This window comes from Diadema setosum, chromosome 9 (genome assembly GCF_964275005.1).
Source record: "Diadema setosum chromosome 9, eeDiaSeto1, whole genome shotgun sequence".
In the NCBI taxonomy this organism is placed as follows: domain Eukaryota; kingdom Metazoa; phylum Echinodermata; class Echinoidea; order Diadematoida; family Diadematidae; genus Diadema; species Diadema setosum.
Genome location: NC_092693.1, coordinates 8,572,656 through 8,594,636, shown reverse-complemented (window position 1 = coordinate 8,594,636; position 21,981 = coordinate 8,572,656). Strand labels below are relative to the sequence as shown.

At 40.6% G+C, this 21,981-nt stretch overlaps 2 protein-coding genes across 3 annotated transcripts in view; one reads left to right on the top strand and one right to left on the bottom strand.

Moving 5' to 3' along the window:
• Positions 1 to 21,981, bottom strand: part of LOC140232785 (proteasome subunit alpha type-7-like) — a 93,001-nt gene that overhangs the window by 3,383 nt on the left and 67,637 nt on the right. The window contains exons 2-6 of one of the 2 annotated variants that reach the window (XM_072312901.1): positions 12,933 to 13,069; positions 6,397 to 6,523; positions 5,627 to 5,751; positions 5,008 to 5,130; positions 4,066 to 4,248 (exon numbers count right to left, since the gene is read on the bottom strand). In XM_072312901.1, coding sequence (XP_072169002.1) covers positions 4,066 to 4,248; positions 5,008 to 5,130; positions 5,627 to 5,751; positions 6,397 to 6,523; positions 12,933 to 13,034 — 660 coding nt within the window. In that variant the 5' untranslated portion in view covers positions 13,035 to 13,069. Of the gene's footprint in view, positions 1 to 4,065; positions 4,249 to 5,007; positions 5,131 to 5,626; positions 5,752 to 6,396; positions 6,524 to 12,932; positions 13,099 to 21,981 lie in introns of those variants that run through there. The other variant, XM_072312900.1, reaches the window with a different exon arrangement.
• LOC140232810 (uncharacterized) overlaps positions 21,347 to 21,981 on the top strand; it is a 132,107-nt gene continuing 131,472 nt past the window's right edge. Inside the window, exon 1 of the mRNA XM_072312926.1 lies at positions 21,347 to 21,718. Coding sequence (XP_072169027.1) covers positions 21,650 to 21,718 — 69 coding nt within the window. The 5' untranslated portion in view covers positions 21,347 to 21,649. The remainder of the gene's footprint in view (positions 21,719 to 21,981) is intronic.

The window sequence follows — 21,981 nt, the reverse complement described above, 5'->3', positions numbered from 1 at the left end:
GCACACTGGCGCCGGTCCGACGGTCAAAGACCGGTAAAAGTCACTGTCGGACCGGTAACTTTTCAGGAAATCCACAAGTTACCGGTCCCGACATGACCAGTAAAAAAAAAGAAAGCATTGGTGGGGTCAGTAGAAAGAAAAAGAGCAGCCCCGATCAGGGAGAAACAGAATGCAAGATATCGCACTGTTCAACAAGTTTTACGCAAGTTTTCGTTTATGTCTACCGGTGCACTTTGTACAGTAAACATACATTAGTTTTGAGCACTAGCAGTCGACCAGTTATTCGCCCTCGCTTGCGCATTTGGCGCTGCTCACGCACTGCCATGCAATGCAATACATGCAGAGCATGTACAGTGTAACTGCTTTTCGTTTGCTTGCGATCGGCGGTCATGCCAGACAAGAAGCATTGATAGAAGCGCACGCATTTCTGGGTCATTTTACTCATAATTTTTTTTTTTTAAACTCAAGATCGATCCGATCCCGGCTTCGCAGCAGCGTGGCAGTTATGTTAGAACTAATTTACTTGTGTCGATTTTTAGAAAAAGTAAAAACACATTCGATATTCAGCGATACAGTAAATGGATCTGATTGCGTTCATTTTCATTTTACACAGTCATTTCACAAATGAATATTTTCATTCGCTCAGAATGGTCTCATAATGAAGATAGGCGCAAAAAGGATCACGAAATCGGCTCTTCCGTGTACTTTTTATGAACGCATGCACAAAATGTGAATAGATAATACTAGGGAGGAAAAAAAATCATGAAATCATGGCAGTCCCGCTTACATATTTGAGGTAGAAATCGTCCCAAAAAGGATCATGAATTCGACCGGCCGCGTCGTATCTTTCAAAAGCATATGTGCGAAATGCGAAGAGATTATAGAGGAGAAAAAAAAAAATAAAGGACGCATTTTGGTGAGTGCATCATAAAAGATTACAGCCGAATAACAATTCATGAAATCAACGCAATCCCGTTGAAATTTGAGGAAATAATAGGCGCAAAAAGGATCTTGAATTCAGTCCTGCATGCCGTGTTGGTTATCAAAAACGCATGCACAAATGCGACGAGATTATCGGGAGAAAAATAAAAAAACACATTTTACCCTTCTGGTGCGTGCATCATAAAATATTACATCTGAAGTAGTTCATGAAATCGCCACAATCCCGCTGATATTTGAGGTAGAAATAGGCGCAAAAAGGATCGTGAATTCGGCCGTGTCGTATACCTTTAGAACGCATGTACGAAATGGGAAAAGATTAGCGGGAGAAAAATAAAGGACACATTTTCACCCCTTTTGACGCTTGCATCATATAGATTACAGCCGAATAGTAATTCATGAAAATTTCGCAATCCCGTTGGAATTTGAGTAAACAATAATAGGCGCAAAAAGAATATCGAATTCGGCCCTGCATGCAATGTATAATTTTGAAAACGCAATTATCGGGAGAAAAATAAAGGACGCATTTTCAACCCTTCTGGTGAATGTATCACAAAAGATTTCAGCCGAAATAATTAATGACATATCGCGCTAAAAGGATCGTGAATTCGGCCGTGACGTATAGGCATGTACGCAATGCGAAGTGATTATTGGGTGAAAAATACAGGACACATTTTCAAACCCTTTTGGCCCGTGCATCATAAAGATTAGAGCCGAATAATAATTCATAAAATCATCGCAATGCCGTTGAAGTTTGAGGAGACGATTAGGCGCAAAAGAATCATGATTTTTGGCCGTGTCGTGTATCTTTTAAGAACGCATTTACGAAATGCGAAGAGTTTATCGGGGAAAAATAAAGGACACATTTTCAACCCCTTTTGGCATGTGTATCATAAAAGATTGCATCCGAAGTCATACATGAAATCATCGCAATCCCGCTGATATTTCAGGTAGAAATAAACGCAAAAAGGATCGTGAATTCGGCCGTGTCGTATACCTTTCAAGAATGCATGTACGGAATGCGAAGAAATTATGGGGAGAAAAATAAAGAACGCATTTTCAACCATTCTAGCTGGTGCGTGCATTACAAAAGATTACATCAGAAGTAATTTATGAAATTGCCACAATTCGGCTGATATTTAATGTAGAAATAGGCGATAAAAGGATCGTGAATTCAGCCGTGTCGTATACGCATGTACGAAATGCGAAGAGATTATTGGGAGAAAAATACAGGACACATTTTCAACCTTTTTTGGCCCGTGCATCATAAAGATTACAGCCGAATAATAATTCATGAAATCATCGCAATCCCGTTGAAGTTCGAGGAAACAATAGGGGCAAAAAGAATCATGATTTTTGGCCGTGTCGTAATCTTTTAAGCACGCATTTACGAAATGCGAAGAGTTTATCCGGGAAAAATAAAGGACACATTTTCAACCCATTTTGGCGCGTTATCATAAAAGATTACAGCCGAAGTTATTCATAAAATCATCGCAATCCCGCTGATATTTGAGGTAGAAATAGGCGCAAAAAGTATCATGAATTCGGCCATGTGGTGCATCTTTTTAAGAACGCACTTACGAAATTGGAAGAGTTTATCGGGAAAAATAAAGGACACATTTTCAACCTCTTTTGGCGCTTGCATCATAAAAGATTACAGCCGAAGTAATTTATGAAATCGTCACAATCCCGCTGATATTTGAGGTAGAAATAGGCGCAAAAAGTATCATGAATTCGGCCATGTGGTGCATCTTTTTTTTTTAAGAACGCACTTACGAAATTTGAAGAGTTTATCGGGAAAAATAAAGGAAACATTTTCAACCTCTTTTGGCGCTTGCATCTGAAAATATTACAGCCGAAGTAATTTATGAAATCGTCACAATCCCGCTAATATTTGAGGTGGAAATGGGCGCAAAAAGGATTGCGAATTCGGCCCTGCATGTCGTGTACCTTTCAAGAACGCATGCACAATGCGAATAGATTATCGGGAGAAAAATAAAGAACCCCTTGAAGCGCGTGCATCAGAAAATATCACAGCTAAAATAATTCATTAAATCGTCGCAATCCAACTGACCACCAAGAGCAGGTTACGCAGCAAGTTCGTGCGCCGATGTTTAGAAAAAGTCACAAACGCATTTGATACAATCTGATTTTGTTCATTATCATTTTACACTGTAATTCACAAACAAACATTCTATTTTTTCCTATCTTTTTTAAAATTTCTTGTCCAATAAATAATGCGAGTTTTAAAAAAAATATTAATCTGTAAAATGTACATGGGTAAGGGGGTACGTCCATAAAAAAACAAGAAAATAAGTTTGCAAGTCATTTAATGTTTTTTTTAGGTTGTCGTTGTTGACCGGTAAATTTTCTGTTCGGACCGGTAAAAAATGGTAAAACGGGGAATTTACCGGTCCGACAGAGACAGGTTGGACCGGCAGAAAAAATGGGTTAGTGTGCAGCCCTGCTCTATAGCTCGTCAATTTTCTTGTTGGGATTGAATACATAAACCACAACTCTCATTAGGAGGTAACTAGCAAGATTACTATGTCTTGATACATTACTTCTGTTACATCTACATATACAGTCAAACCTGTCTATAGCGGCCACCCAAAGGAAACAGAAAAGGTGGCCGTTATAGACAGGTGCCCGCTATAGACAGGTAATCCAACATTGTGTGCATTGCTTACATGTACATGTGTCATCGTTGTATCCTTACATGTACATGTATGTGTGTACGTATGCACACACCGTGTGTTTCATGTCGGTGTATATGAAATTGTTGCGCACTAGTATGTGTATTGTCGTGAAGAAAGCTTAACACTAATGCATTATTATGACTGAATAAGGGATGGATGCAATGTCAACATTGTTTCCTATTAAATGACCTCATGAATGATTTATGACACAGTACAGTCAAACCTGTCTATAGTGACCGCCGTCTATAGCAGCCACCTGCCATATGCAACCACTAAAAACACATTCCCCTCGGAGAAAAGCCATGTTGACAGCCCTGTCTGTAACGACCACCTGTCTGCATTGGCCACTTCTTTTGTCTCCATTGGGTGGCTGCTATAGACAAGTTCGACTTGTCAACCTGAATAACATACAACCTGAATAACTGACCTTGAGAGGCTCGCCTCTCCTCATGACGGCCAGCTCGATGTTCTTCGCTCCAGACTGGACCACCTCCAGCAGGGCTCGGACCGCCAGCTTGACCGTCTCTCTCTCAGACTGGACAATCTCATCAGAGTAATGCTTCTCCAGGAACTCCCGCACGGTTTTGGCACTGCGACCAATGGCATTGGCCTGACAACAAAAAGAACATAATACAAACTAACAACTTTACCTCCTGTGAATTTTGAGGTGTGAAATGGAGCTGGCATCACAGACTCCTAGTAAAATTATAACATATGATCATGGAGTGCCATAACATGATACACCTTTGTTGCACATCTGTCACTATCATAAGGCAAGGAGGGAGATTTATAATTGAGGATATGTTCTGTAATGGTAAAATTCCAGTGTAGTAACAAACATGAAGTATACAGATCAGAAAGAAAAACAGATAAAATTTTTGTTACATTACAATCTATACAACTCAAAAGCATTTTTCCCCCTTTCTTTTCACTTCTCTGAATGCACCCTAGATTAATTCATCAACACAATTTCAAGTGTAAAAATCATTCATTTAACAGAAAGAGACTCCTGTGTATGTGTGACTGGCGCTAAATTTAACCAACAAGATTGTGATTGATATTCAAAACCATGAATAACATGAAAACAATGTCACCCTCAATATCATGAGGTCTGTAAGTCCGATCAGCTCCTTCAACATCATTCGGGTATTTGATTAACCCTTTTAGCATCACAAGGTTTTGTGTAAAGTTAGCCCAGCCTGTGGTAGCCTGTTTCACTGAATGCAGTTATAAATCTTACAGTTTTCATGACTTTGGAGACACTGATTGCATACATTGTAATTACAATTGTATGTAAGTTGAATCACAGGGTTGCATGATACAGGTATGACATAAACCAGGTTAAGGGGCGAATGGGTCAACCCATTACCTTCCACGAATGGTAGGTGCCAGCAGGATCTGTTTGATACAGCCTTGGTGAGCCATCATAGTCAAACCCCACAATCAAGGTGGAGAGACCAAATGGTCGACGTCCATTGCTCTGTGTGTAACGCTGACAGGAGGGAGGGAGAAAAAGACATTGTCACATTTTGCAGTTTTACCACGAGTTACATCACTCTATAATTACAATATCAAATCACTAATAGATGTCATGACTGGCCTGGCATGGAGCTCACAATCTGAGACAAAAACAGTGTAACATAACTGTTGAAAAACATTCAAAAATAATAACAAAGCACACAGAAACATGTATCAGAGTGCCAAGATCCTACAAGTATGATAATCTAAATGTGCATAGTTTAATCAACTATACAGTACAGTGAATACACTTTGTACAAGTGTATGCCTTAAATTCTGTTTTGAGATACACATGCAGTAAGAATACATCTAAAAGAAATGCAAACAAATTGCTCATTATTCTAGATCATATCAATGAAAGAGGTTTCACTGGACCATAGACTAGGTAGAACAATAAAAAGGAGAGCTTTTTATGACTACTTAGTATGTGAAGCACATACATTGTATTGTCACTGTGTGCTGTGTCTTACCTGTTTAAGTTGGGCCATAAATCTTGTGATGTATTCTACTGTGACAGGATCCTCCACGGTTAGTTTATGACTCTGACACTCGATGCGAGCCCTATTAATCAGGATTCGAGCATCGGCTGTTAAACCTACAGGGTAAAGAATCAGAATTCAGTCAGAAAATGGTGTGACCACTGAAAGTGTGACACAGGACTTGTATGCCTTTACAACCATGGATCTTTACGCATTTACACGAGTCCCACAATGTTTAGCTGACAAAAGAATTAATGACTAAAATAAAGGTGAATCTATATATCAATTATTAATTCAATTTGTGCAATGGCACACACACACACACAAAAAGAAAGAGACATGTTACCAGCAATAGTCAACTGAAATTGTACCTCAACAACAGTATGTGTTACATACCTTTCCATATTATATTATGTGGCACTAAATGGCTTCAACAGGAGGGCTATTACCTCTGACATCCTTTGATGTTATCTCCTGAAACAGTCAATGGCAAATGCACTTTGCTTAAAATTCCATTTTCTTCATGCATTTCCAACATACGATTTAGTCTTTTGGTTGTGCCACGGCCCTCCTGCAAGCTGCAGTTGGTGATGGGTTCATGTCTCACTGCATAATTTTCAGTACTCTTTGAATTCGTAGATCAAGCATCTGATTCTGTACATCAGTGGAAAACATAACAAAACTTGAATGACATTAACTTGTCGCTCTTGCTACAACTCTTTCAGCGCAATAATACACCTGCAAAGGCACACATAATTCACCTGCAAAAGCCATGCAGACATGGTCATCAAGGACACAGATCTTCCTAACTGTCCTCTCCTCTTGAAGCTTGGCTACAGACTTCTTCTCCACGCCGAGGACAACTAGGTCATTTCCTCGCACACCGACCTGAAATCATCAGAAGAAAAATGATCACTGTGAATAATGCAAGGAAGGGAGAAGGGGGAGGAGATGACAGAAATAACTCATAATCTTAGTGTCTCACATACAGTGCGTTTCTCTTTACACAACACTCTCAACAGTCAACACAACACAAAAAGGCTCGGCTCGGCTTTAATCATCTTAAAGTAGTAATTAGATGTTCGACTGCACACAAAAACAGTTACATACAATGTAGGTTTCTACATCACATGTAGCCAGCAGTCAAATTTTGGATAGCATTATGGTCGAATTATGGATGGCTTGATTTAATACTAGTCTAATCAACATCACTGGTGGTGATATTTGGCACTCATGTGTACATCCATTATTTTGCACACACGGCTTGCCAGAAATTCTGCTCGAGCGTTGCACAGCACTGTGAGTTATGACAAGGGTGGATTGACATCCTTTTTGCCATAATGATATCCTGTCCCATCACTCCAGCAGTAGATTTTCTGTATCAGTATTGAGATAGAGTAAAACCACCAGTTTTTGGACACTTAAGCTTTTCTGCAATATTTGTTCAACTCAAATGATACATACAAAATTATATCTACAACAATGTATGTTGAATATATATGAAACTACTTTTATCTCAATGTTGATTTTGTAAATACATCATAGAATTTCACAAAATCCCAAAATCTTATCATACCTTTTGACCTTTGACCTTTGACCTCATGACCCAAACTTTCACCAGAGAATCATAATTGGGTAATACATGTATACACTAAGTTTCAAGAAAATATCTTCAGGCATTCAATAGATATGGTAGAAATAGTGAAATTTTATGTATTTGACCCTGACCTTTTGACCTTTGACCTTCGACCTCATGACCCAAACTTTCACCAGAGAATCTTAATTGGGTAATACATGTATACACTAAGTTTCAAGAAAATATCTTCAGGCATTCAATAGATATGGTGGAAATAGTGAAATTTTATGTATTTGACCTTGACCTTTTGACCTTTGACCTTGAGCATGTGCACCCAAAAGTTGATAGGCACAACTTCACCCCCTAATACACATACATGCCAAGTTTCATTAGGATACCTCAACAGGTTTTGATAGTTACCTTGTCCACAAAATTCATTACGGACGGACGGAAGGACGGACGGACAACCCGAAAACATAATGCCTCCGGCACCACTTCGTGGCGGAGGCATAAAATATGGTGATTTAGTAGTAAAAATAAATATCTAAATTTGTTTAAATGTAACGTTACTAACCGCGGAATTGCCCATAGGGGAAATTACAGAATACCGGCTAAATTAGCATATTGATGCGTATAAGAGCCGCCGGAGGCAGGGCTGAGGGCCCCGCCTCTGGTGGCTCTCCCTTAGAGAAAAATTTCAGCCTGAAGGGCTGAAATTTGTCTTTCCCGTCGTTTGGGTAGATTGGGTAGATTGACCACACAATTTTAATGAAAATTGAGTGGTTTTGGAGGAAAACTGCTCTAAATCAAGATAACTCAAGTAAATCGACGATAAAGAAAATCAAGCCAATTTTGACGGAACTATTTTAGACAAGATGACATCATCACAGCTGGCAGACCTTCTTCCTTTCACACTCTTTTCGACACAAGTCATTCACGATCAATCACACTAAACTAGCGCGTATATGCGTATTGTTAAGAGACAATTGTGCGCTCAACTGCTATATGTACTGTACACTGTTCTAGCATTAAAACATGCGCGCGTTCTGCAGACTCAATACGCACTACCACTGCCATACGCATGCATCAGCTGTTATGTGTACTGCATAGAGTCAACGCGGTGGGCTGTCAAGCGCACCCACACAGTGTGTAAGCTCTACTGTAAGCTAGCATCAGCATGGCAGCAATTAGATAAGTGATTGTTTTTCTAGACCCTAAACTCATCTAAATTTCTGTCGTTTTCTAGCACATCACCTGAGACGCGCTGTCTTGACGCTTGATGAACAGCAGCAGCGGCTTCAGGGACAGCGCGTCTCAGGTGATGTGTGTCTTTTGCCTGAGACACGCTGTCTTTGAAGATGTTGTTGTTGTTTATCAAGCATTTTGATTGTGAGATCATGTTGTTGCCAAATTTTTACCTCCACGAAATAATCCTTATTACTCTAAAATCTCGTTCTTCAAAATAATCCCCTTAATCGAAAAAAAGCTACAACTATAATTTTTAAATCTTTTTAAGATAATAAAGATACCACTACCTTTGGAAATGAATGATGTTCCTAGGTGTACTGAGTTTGTACTTAGCTCTCTTTTGTATCGTCATGTAGGGTAGCCATAATGTGTCCATATTTATCGCGTGCCTTCGTATCTTGTTATCTACTATCTTTGGTAGAAGTACAGATTTGCGGGAGTGCGCGCTCTGCAGTTCTCGCGCGCTATCGGTAAAGGTACGGTAACAACGGTACGGTACGGTAAAAGTTGTGCCAACGGTAAGCCCTCTCTTTACGTGAGTACTTTCCCGGTAGTCATGTCAGCTTTGCAACGGTTTTCAAACGGTAATGCTTGAATGAAAGCAGATCGGTAAGACAATATTTTACCAGTAAGGAACGGTTTTCCCGGTAGAGCATTAAGTTACTTCATAGCGGTAGTGTAGCATACTGTACACATGAATGTATGCCATTTATACATGTATGCATAAAATTTGCTATATATGAATGAGATGCAGATCTGACACTGTAACAGAATGCCTGATCACATTTATATAATCATATATATTCACATATATTCACATATATATTATATATTCATATAATCATATATTCATATATATTTATATATTCATATGTTCATAGTATGGACCTCTTGATCATTTGTGATTATTTGTAATTATACAGTTACAGACAAGCTTGATTTCACATAGACCATGTACAAAGTACAGCCGGGCCAAAGGCGGGGCCTAAGGCCGGACCCAAGGCCACGGGCCTTAGCCCAGAACCAGGGGCCCAGAGCCCAAGTGGGCCCAGGCCCGAGGGCCCGGTGGCCCAGGGGCCCGGTGGCCCAGGGGCCCAGGGGCTCACAGGGCCCAAGGCCGAGCCGAGGCCAGGAGCCTAAGTGCTGGCCCAAGGCAGGGGGCCTAGCCAGGGGCCACCAGACTGAGACCACTAAGAGTACCAGTCATGACTGGCTGTGATAATGATGTGACAGGCCTGTGCATACACATATTATGTAAATACACTGTACAGGGCTGTGCATATTATGTAAATACACTGTACACTAACTATACACAGCCCAGTCGCTGTATAAATCGCGACAGGGCTGTACCTGAGCAGCCCACAACACAGAGCAAACACAAAGCAAAATCTACGATTGCATTTAGTTTTGATACTTGACATTATTTTTTTGTCACCTCAAACGCATCAAAGACAATCTTTATTAATGAGACTTCATACCGTACCTGTTTTCCTGGGGTTATTTGTGGGAATTCTGCGATCTGGGTACTATTCGCAAATCTAACAACATGTGAAAATATCAACTCCTGATCATGTAACGTGCATGTGTACATTTCTGTGTTCACCATGAACATGAATTCAACAACTACTGTTATATCCTGTAATATGAGCTGCCAGGACAAAACTCACATACGCTCTGATTCTGTATAGCAATCACTTTCAAAGCAATGTATTGATACATCGCTCTGAAAGTGATTATTTCATTTTTTTTATATACATTTTGTCTCTAAATAATTGTATTTTTTAAGGAAAAAAGCTTAAAAATGGAATTTATGTAAATTTATGCAAATTAAGCAAAAGGCCTTAATTGTTTTTATTTCTAAATGTGTCCAATAATCTCATTACCCTTGAAAATATCAGGTTCAGCATTTAAATCACTTCAAATGGGTGCGCTAGCAGTTCCAAGACCTTTCTTTGGAGTACTGTATAATGCCTCTGTAAAACATGGAGCTATTGACCCCCTATTCATCGGATGTGCTGAAAATGTATTTTAGGACATTTCTGGAAGATTTCGCTGTAATTCTTTCCTTATTATCATTTCCTTGTGATTATTTCATTTTTTATATACATTTTGTCTCTAAATAATTGTATTTTTTTAAGGAAAAAAGCTTAAAAATGGAATTTATGTAAATTTACATGCAAATTAAGCAAAAGGCATTAACTGTTTTTATTTCTAAATGTGTCCAATAATCTCATTACCCTTGAAAATATCAGGTTCAGCACTTAAATCACTTCAAATGGAGAGTTTTATCCAATTTTTTGACAAAAGTCTAGAAGTTGGCGGCCATTTTGAATATTTCTTACTTGTGTGTTGACACTCGAACCAAAATTGATCTATAGACAATTACCTTTACAATGGTACCAAAAATTAAACTTTTACATCAACTTGAACTGAAAATCAAAAATAACACATGCAAGGCCCCCCACTATATCCTCAACTCCTAAAAACGCGAGTATACATCGTAAATTCAGGTAAATTTTAACGGCTAGTCTAGACTCACATCGCCAGGATCTAGAACTACATTATTAATATTATCGCTATCAGGGGACACAACTTCCCCCCGAAACCCCCGCATGAATAACCACACTCTCACCGCACAGACCAAAGAAAACACACGTAAACAAATGTAATCGTTGACAGCCGAATCACGGACAGTATCGCAGATTGGATTAATATTGTAAATGGTTGCTATCGGCAAGCGTAATTAAAATTACGCTCTTTTCAGAGCGATTTGCGCTTTCCATGATGCCTGATTGGCTGCCGCTGCTGCAGGTACCGAGGGTTCAAAATACATGTGCAAGATTGATTTGTATAAATCTCCCAAGATTTGCTCATGTTACACCACTTTTAAAGGAATTGCACTGGCTGCCCATTCGCCAAAGAATTAATTTCAAGATATTGAAGCTGTGGATTGCTGGTTTATAAAGCTCTGAATGGTCAGGCCCCTGGTTATATCAGTGAATTATTGAACTTTAAATCTCAGACTCATAGCCATAATCTCCGCAGTACAAATGATAGATTGATATTGCAGATACCCCAAATCAAAACAAAAGTTACCTTAGGTGACCGATTATTTTCTTGTGCAGCCCCTAGGTTGTGGAATAGATTACCATTACTAACATACACAGTGTACTAGACATTCGGAAATGTCAGACTTTAGACAGTTTTAAATCAAAAGTGAAAACTTTTTTGTTTTAGCATCATGGGCCTATTTCTTTTTGTACTTCCCATGAAGCATTGTGCAACATAGGAATTTAAGAGCTCTTGAAGCGCAGTAGAATATAATATAGGGTAAGGGCACCAGTATTCGGTCAGCCCCCGGTATTCGGTCACTTATCACTAGTCACCAGCCAGTAAGTTCAACTGTCACAACACACGCAAATCACATCAATTCACATACTTCCACACTCATTCACAATAGGAAACTCCCTTAGCCCTCTCCAAAAATCCATCCAAAATCCCAAATTTTACCGTCAAAAGGCGCAGAATCGGCGCTACTTTCCAAAAGCGCGCGCGGATAAGGCCAAGTTATTAGAGTACGGGTCGCCGAAAAAGCGCTAAAAATCGAGAAATACGCCGTTCTCTCACGGGATTTTTCGCTTATCGCAAGCTTGGAGTGTAATGGTATCCTCAAAAACGCAAAAGAAAAACAAAATGTCCGAACGTGCCGATACAGTGTCCCAATGTACAAGGGTTGAATGCAAGTGCCGAGGACCCAGTATTCGGTCACCAACGGTCGCCGCAACGTCCCCGATGCAATTCTGCGCCAACAAGGTAGCGCGCGCGCGCGTTTTTCAGCTGCCTTGAACACGCATTGACTTTGAACGCGCACATCGCGTGACCGAATACTGGAGCCGATGACCGTATACTGGGGAATTTTCAAGGTGAAATATTTCGCGATTTTGTGCAATTCTGTGAGATATTTAACGAAATGAAAGTTGAGATTAAAGAAATTTGATATATTTCACATACATTGCTGTAGATACGATGTCTGTATGTATTATTTTAGTTTGAAAAATATTGCAAAAAAGCTTAAGTGACCGAATACTGGGGATGTTACCCTAGACATAGTTTCTGCGCTTAATAAATGATTTATTATTATCATTATTATTATTATTCTGTAATTTACCCAGGTCCCAGGCCAATGCATGTAGAATATATCACAGACTTGGCTCCCTTCCGCTATTTGCTCAGATGCTAATATCATTGAGGTATTTAAGACTATTGTATTTACGTATCATCAAATTCAGAGCCTCAGACATACTTCACTATTCAGACTGATTCAGAGTAGACTAGGCCTAAACCAACGTTAGACAGTTGAAAATTGCAAACTGATAAACCCTACAAGATTTTACTCGCATGGGACTACATTATCTTCACCACGGCTATTTGAACATGGAAAGGTTTCAGTGAACTTGAACACGCGTTACTCACCGCAGTGGAGCCTTTTTTTACTGCTTCTTGTGCATATTCAACTTGAAATAAATGCCCATCTGGAGAGAAAACAGTGATGGCTCTGTCGTATCTGGAACTCATTTTCGGGAGTAAAATGTAGCCTTCGGACAGTCTTACTCTTAGATTTTACTCAATGGCACACTACACACGCTGACTTGCAATTTCTAACAAAAGCGCCCTCTCTCGATGGGTTAACTATGCTTTTGTTGTCTCCACGGCATAAAAATCATCGACAGTGTGACTGATGGAAGGGTGGAGATAGATAATTCAGTGATTGATGATAAAATTTAGGTAGATCTAGTTCCCATTATGAGTATGCCATGCTTGTCTGAACGTGTAACATCAGCTAATGTATTAATATAACAGTAATCAACGTTGTCAGATAGAAGTACCAAAAAGATGCCAAAATCAACATCAGACTGAAAAGTGAAGCGCTTCAGAAATTTTATCCATTTGTGAGTAAATAAATTTAATTTGCCAAGTCTTTCAATTTACAAAAAAAAACAAAAACAAAAACAAAAACAAAAAAAACAAACAAACAAACTGAGGAGTCGTCTGATAAACTTCATTTCCTTCAGGGATATTGAGAAAAAAAAAGTACTTAATAACAAAATGAAGTAACAGGCAACAGCAGTCTGAACAGAAATCAGGGCAGGAAACTGTTCAAAATGACTGTTAACAGTTCTGCATTGGCCGCCGATGAAGGGGGTGGGGGGGGGGTGCTGCCCCTCCCCGGGCACCTCCCCCTCCCCCACACCCACACACTCTTTGTTCTCATAAAACGGAAAATGGGGGAGGGGATTAAGAAACAACAACAAAACAACAACAACAACAACAAAATCCATGACTTTCCCAGAGATTATTCGAGTCGAAGCGCGCGGGCGAGGTGATGGAGGGGGACACAAGCATTGACCCTATAGACCCAACAACGACCAGGCATGAGAGAATTCTTCATAGGCTCACCTTATGTATCACATTACATTGTGTACACGCATAATCATCAACAATTAGGACTATCTACGTCGAAGTGTGTGACATCTTAAAATGATATGGAATCAACATGTGCGATATCTTTTGACCAAATTTCCTCATGCAGCGTCACGCCCAGAACTGGATGTTTTATAGATGTATTTTGTTTCAACTGTGTATTACTAATTATATTGTGCTTGTGTGTATAACCGTGTGTTTGTCAGGGTGTGTTATGAAGAATGTCAACGCAATGAGTGGTCTGATTCTATTTCGGTTACAGGTTACGAATCCCAGGTTACGAATTGAGCACAGAGCATAGCTATTTTATTAGCTTCAAGCGCTAACAAAAGAATGCATGGGTAGTCGCAAATGGATATAACGTCATCTTTATTATCTCTCGCGGTTTTATCCGCGAAAAAGATAGATGAATAAAGGAATTTAGGAAAGAAGAGATATGGCGTTTAATCCACTCATCGCGTTCGTTGCGTTACCACCGAACGCTCTTTGAACGAGCGTCCGTTCAGAAGTGTCGTAGAATCTTCTGATAACCAATCCGCCCGAAAGCCGTTGGTAGCGCAGGTGGGTCGACCGGAGTTTCTTGGCCCATCGGCCGCATCCCGGTTGGGACGCCATCTCAATCGGCGGCACGCCTCGGGATCTTCTCCAGGCGCAATAGAACTGCTGCAGCCCTTCAGTTTTCCTCTCCAGTCGTAGGATGCATCTTATCAACGTCTGCCTGGCGAGACAGTCGTACCTGCTGGTGCTGGTGCACGAAATCTCACCAAACTCCTGCGTCGCTTGTCCCTTGATTGTCACACGTCGGAATAGTTCACCCCTGTCACTGTATGGTTTGCACCTCTTAGGTGGACGGTCGTTGACACTACTGAGGTTTTTCTGGAAGTGACTTATCTCTTTCTCGAGCATCACTAGTCGCTTGATGAAATGAGAACAAATACCGATAGTGTCTCTTCCAAGTGATTCAGCCATGTTCCTGTACCGAAAGAAATCCGCTAAGTGAAGAGACCGTTTGTGTGACTGGGTGCTTAATTCGGTGGCGCGGGAATCGGACTTACTGAAATTAAAGCAGCGCTGTATTATACCAGGTTTATGAAAACGATCTTTTACCATTAACCAGTTGTCACCTTTCAGTCTTTCCTGAAGTGTCCTGTCTCTTTCGACGAAAGCACTGTCCATGAACTTTCCAATCTCGTGATTTATCATGACGTGTTTGCAGATTGGCTTAAGGACAAATCTGATGAGCATTGCACATAACAGTACAAAGGCACGCACGAAGCCATGTCTGACACCAGACGCTGTGATAGCATTTATGGCCGACTGCTTGTGTTGCGACTGGTCTGGCATATCCTCACCGTTGCCAAAGAAAGTGATTTGCGAAAGGGAAGTGCCCTTCCTCGCTACATCATCAGTCACATCGTCCTCCGAATCTAAATCCGAGGCGTACACTGCCTTTCTGTAGCAAGTCGCAGCTTTGGAAAGAGCGCTAGTCTTGGCGTCGAGGATGTCCAGAGTGTTGAGGAGTAGCATCTCCTCCCACTGACAGTCATCGCAGGAGACTTCCGCTACTTTTTCGTCAAGGAGTTGGTCGAAGATGCAACCATTACCCACTGCAGGGATCGCGCCGTACTTGGCGCGGTAAGCAAATGTGAGGCCACGGAGGATCTGGCCAAGCTTCCCGGCGACGCGCATCAGGCGGCATCGTGCATTGGCGAAGAATGTGACGTCGACGTCGTTGGCGTCATCATTGTCATCTGCATCATCGCTGCTGTCGCTCGAATGGGGAAGAGTCGCACAGGTGATCCGTTTCCCTGTCGGAAAGAGACGCCGCTCTTGCCTCACTTCAGTCTGGTCATCATGCGTTGATCTCCCGTCTGACACCGCAGGGTGGTTTCTAAAACAAAGCATGAAAATAAAGCCAGCAAATATCATGAAATTAAGTGGAAAGCTATAGGGGAAGATCTTAGTCACGATTCACGGTTTTTTGTTTGTTTGTTTTTTTTCTATGAGAAGATTAATCTTCATGTCTCATGACGAAATGCGTTATTCCTCTAACAGGCTAATGGCATGGTAAAATATTTTGAATAAGCATTCCGGTATGTATAGGGCCATTTACGCTTAGATCTCATACGATCCCGAGTCTTGAAAATCCTTGAAAATCATTGTATGTTTTATGAGCTATGCATTACTTCTGCATCCACTCACCGACGGTGATCAGAATGACCAGGATGATTGTTTTCAGCACCTCGTGGTGATAAGTTCGACATATTTGATATCCAAGAAGATGATCAATTCAGAGTCTATAAGAGATCATAAGCTATAACCTCTGACACTGAGAGAATAATAATCCTCAAAATCAACATCGCTACTATACTGATACGAGTGGTATCCAGGCCAACAGAAAATACGCGCATGAATGTGTTATGACGTAAATGATCATTACAGGGTATGCGCGTTGGCTTCAAGAATGTTTTGACTGTGATCAATAGCGCGTGTGACTATCGGGTGCATGTCTATGAAAACTTTCCCTCTTTCTCACATTAGAATTCGAGGACAATGATAAAGCCAAGACATATACTAGTAGTTCTCAGATGGGCTCAAAATTCATCTTCCACCACATTGGGATCGGTGGATGGATCGGTGGATGATACTGCTATTAATGGCCTGATTCTTTTGTCTATTATCGCTAATGGACTGGCATAAAGAAAAAAGAAAAAAATAAAACACGTAGCAACCACAACTCGGTATGCTGTAAGAATCGCGTACTTCCGGCGAACCTTTTTTGTTTATAGTTCGCATTGACGTTCGCTCCCGACTGATTGTGAAGTACACTACAGTGTAGTGTTATTTCATACCTTAATATATATTTTTTAAATCAGAAATTACAGTTCTGCAGGCATATGGGAACTATATATCCCCTTTAAGCAGAACTTGTATTTCTGTCGGGGGTATGAATTAATAAGTATTATTACCTATACGAGGTAGTTTTGCGAGGCAATTGCAGTTGATATTTTGCAGGGTGCGAAGTGAGGAGAACATTGTTTTTGCGGATTTTGCTATGTCATTTACCACTAGTATCAAGATGATCAAGTCCTTGTCTGTAAATCAGTCAATCAATTTTCGCTGATAAAGTAAGACTGAAGACTTCAGGTGTTTTAGCAGAATTGACTTCGAGACCATTAGTTTTTGCTAGTGTTTGCAGCGTTGTACTCTGCCCCCCCCCCCCCTCCTTTCTTCCAACGTTATCACTTGCTGTAGCTCTTTTCCTTATCGACTTTTTCGAAAAGAGCGCACGGACCTTTCCTGAATGCTGCCCTCTGGTGTTCGGGAATTTGCTGACAACTCGTCCGCAGTTTCGTCCCCTGTGCATATTTTGTGTGCTAGCGATCATCGTCATAGATTTATTTCATACAGAGCATTAGCTTTATTCACTATTCTGACTCCACCACAGCAAAAGAAAATGATTCTGCGTTGGTTGCCAACAGTCATTTAAGACTGTGGTCTTATATACTAACAACATTATATCTGATGGTCTTCAGTCTCCAGACGCATCAGCATAGGCGCCGGAAGTGGGGGGGCAGGGGGGGCGGCCGCCCCCCCAATCCAAAAAGTGGGGGGGCAAAACGCATTTTTGCCCCCCCAATAAGCCCCCCCCCTAAAAAAAAAAAAATAATAATAATAATAATGATAATAAAAATAAATGAATATATATATATATATATATATATGAATAAAAGGGGAAAAATATGGTTACAAACGGCAGCTTTTGGACTGTAAAATGTCACAATTTTCAAGCTCGCTCGCTTCGTTCGCTCGCATCCAGCAGTTGAGCCCGGTGCGCCTCCCCCTAAATTTCTAAAGCGAAAAACATAGCTACAACGGCAGTTGTTGTACTCTAGAATGTCAAAATTTTCAAGCTCGCTTGCTTCGCTCGCTCGCATTGAATCGTTATGCCATTTTCGTAATGTTGCTGACAGTAATTGCCAGTAGTTGCGCCCGATGCCCCCACCCCTTAATTTCCAAAGCGAAAGATAAATATAGCTACAAACGGGAGTTTTGGGACTGTGAAATGTCAAAATTTTCAAGCTCGCTCGCTTCGCTCGCTCGCATTGAATCGTTATGCTACTCTCCTAATGTTGCTGCCAGTAATTGCCAGCAGTTGCGTCCGATGCCCCCTCCCCCTTAATTTCCAAAGCGAAAGATATAGCTATAAACGGGAGTTTTTGGACTGTAAAATGTCAAAATGCTCAAGCTCGCTCGCTTTGCTCGCTCGCATTGAATCGTTATGCCATTCTCCTAATGTTGCTGCCAATAATTGCCAGCAGTTGCGCCCGATGCGCCCCCATTTATTTCAAAGCGAAATATGTAGCTACAATTAAAACTCCAGTTTTGGAACTGTAGAATATCAAAATTTTCAAGCTCGCTCGCTTCGCTCGCTCGCATTTCATTGTTATGCCATTCACCTTATGTTGCTGACAGTATATAATTTGTCGATCGCTTCACACCGTCATTCCATAATCCATGTAAGGAAAACTTACAATGTTCCTCAATGACTGAGTTGTTGAATGTATCACATTCCGTAATGTATAGTAGTCCCATTATTGCTCACGCACACACGCACAAGCATACAGACCGTCAAAATGACTTTATGGTTCCCTCATGTTTCGACCCACCCTACGCCACTTTACTTATATATATATATATACAAGTGTATATATATATATATATATGTATATATATATATATATAGTATATATATATATATATATATACATATATAGGCTATATAAATAATAGATGTGTGTGTGTGTGTGTGTGTGTGTGTGTGTATTGTGTAACATATGCATGGTCTAATCTTGAGCCCCCCTCAATGTTTGCCCCCCCAATCCAAAACTGCTTCCGGCGCGCCTGCGCATCAGAGTCAATCAGGGTCAATAGTATAAAGGGCCTGCTTGCAAGCTGGATACGAGGCATTTTGCTCCAAAGCTAGACCGTCTGACAGAACTACAGACGATGAGACATTTTTATTAATCACTACTCTGTATATGGAGGGTATATTCCTTTAATTACAATAATCATTCATTCCCCCAAAAATGTTGTAATTTATAGTCCTATCATGACGATGGTTATCACCGGACAGAGGGGCAAACATTAAGTTCTGAACATTTTATGCCCAAAATCAAGGTAAATCTAGGTTAAAAAGTAATGTGTGCACATTACTTTAATTACCAAGGACTACACAACATGAAGAGCATGTATTTCAGTCGTGTAATGTGCCTAACCGAAATGCACATTAAGGGACATTTTGCCTCTGAATTCGAAATACACAATCTGTTTTGTGTCGAGAACTCCTTTTGATTTAACGTGAAGCAGTCCCACTATATCTTTGTTCATCCTGGCCAGATATTGCAGAGCAAAGTTTGTAAACCTTCAAACCATTCACGCATGGATCCCATGCCATGACGACGAATTTACCATTTCATGTCGCTTGGTCTGGCATGCAGAGACCATGGACCTGACCGGAAACCCGAAACACTAGTCCCCCCCCCCTCCCTTCCCCCCCCCCCCTCCAGTCTGACTGCGTTAAGGGGGATGGCTATAGTAACTGATCAGAGGGAATCAGTGAGAATGCTGGGGGATGATTGTTCCAGTTCTTGTGGGATTCATTTTAGAGTATATTATATATTTATTGTTGAAAATCATTTAGTTCAGAACGTTCTCATATTCAAGTAATCACAGTGCAGTTTAATGCCCCGTCACTGTACAGGCATGCTAACCTGGAAACATTAAACTGCACATTACTTGAATATGAGACCATTCTGAATCAAATAATTTTCACACAACAATAATACTCTTAAATGAATCCCACGTGGATTGGAACAATCATCCCTCAGCATTCCCACTGATTCCCACTGATCAGTTACTAGTCATTCCAGACAACGCGCTGTAAAGAACGTGCACGAACGTGCACGTGCTCCCGTGTTCGATACCTCGGAAGTTTCAAGTTTCAAGTTCAAGTTTCAAGTTTATTCAAAGTTTCCACAATACAAAAAAATTACATAAAAACAATAATATGTAACAAGGAATACATTGTTGAATATATGCGATAAAAACAATTTGCAGAATATTTGAATATAATTGACAATGCATGTAGATGCATTATAGATGTAAAGTGGAGGGGTCTTAAAAAAGCAAGCTTGTATAACTAAAGACCCCTGAAAGGCAAGTTAAGACATGTAATATAACAACTCACTAATATATACAAACATATTAAAGCCACAGAATAATTTTAGTGGAATCCCTCAAGAAGCGCAGCAACCACACCGCAGAGACCAAAAAAAAAAAAAAAAAAAAAAAAAAAAAAAAAAAAAAATGACACCAAATTTATTGCCCCCCCCCCCCCCCTCGAGTCAGGAGTGAATTCAGAGTGAATTTGGAGTGAATTTGGAGTGAAAATATTCATTTTAACTCATTTTGGAGTGACCTCAAGGATCACTCGAAAATTTTGGAGTGATCCCTGAGGTCACTCTAAAACGAGTGAAAATGAACATTTTCACTCAAAATTCACTCCAATTTCACTCTAAATTCACTCTTTTTTGTATTCACTCCTTTAAGAGTGAATATTTTCACTCGGGTTTTTTTAGAGAGAGTTTTTTTTTTTTCTACTTTGTGTTTCTGTTCTCCCCATTGCCATGTCCAGAAAGTAAGATCATTTAATGAATGTTCCTCTCATATGGATGTTAGCAATGGTTTGTTAACGCGATAGGGAGCAGGAGTAGTTATCAGTGGTCTTCAGTATCCTTTTTTTTTTTTTCTCTCTCTCTCTAGAAACGACATAACGTAATCAGAAGAAAAGGGAACATTATGAAAGCATTAAAAAAATCATATATAAATGACGGTAACCCCATACATAGTATCATGATTACCCTTGGCAATTTGTTAGTAACAATCCGGATCAGATGAAAAGTTGCGAAATAGCAAACTTTTTATCCAGGGAGACATTAGTGTTCCAACCTCCCTGCTTTATTGAGCATTTTGCATAATAAGCGCATGACGAATGCACCGGTTGAGATCGCGCGCGCAGTCTCCGCCGTGCACGTTACCGTACGTACCACGCACAGTACAGTGCGGCATGTTCGAACAGCTGTTGGGTAGGCCTACTGCATGGCTAGTTAGCCGGGCAGAGCACCGGGCAAACACTGCACATCCAGCATAGCAATGCATGTAGTAATAATGCCAGAGCCTATCGTGTCTTTACGGTTCACCACAGCGCTAGTGAACCCGGTGAGGGACTCTAGTGCGTTTCAAAACCCATGCAAGTGATATTGCAATTACTGGAATTCGCGGTCTTCGGCTATAAATGGCAAATTCCATGGAGTGTAGGCAACATAAATTTTGAAAAGTAACGTACTTACTGGAAATCCCATCTAATTATCACCGCAGTGTAGTGAGTATATCCAGCAGCCCACACAGTCGTGGAGGAGAGGTCCCTTTGGACGTCATCCGGCGCCGTCCTGGTTCGGCCCGTGCCGATCCATCCCCGCTCGGAAGGTTTCTCACGACGTGCCGCGGCGATTCGTACTCCCAACAACGCTTCGGGCAAACAATAGGTTTCAGACCAGCAGTGTATCAGTCGGATCACACAGCCGTGTGGACTACCCTGAAGGGATTATTATTTTTCCGTGGTTTTGTGACTGGATAGCATTGTCACCATGGAAGGTAGTGAAAGAGACTGCAGTGTTCTTGGAGGACTGTTCCAAACAGTTGTGAATGATATGAAGGTTAGTAGATCTAAATAACCTCCTCAAGTCGAAACTAGAGAAGAAACTAATTGAAGTGTTACTGTTACTGAATACTGTTCATAATCCCGCATGGCACTTCATATCTATACAATACAGTACTAGCTAAGTTAGTAAAGTTCATTTGAGTTCAATGTACCAAGACCATGAAGACAGCACACATATATAAACTACAATGTAGTTCAAAGTATGGTCTGATAGTTGGGTGTCCAACACATCGGCACGACACCCTATAATAGATACTT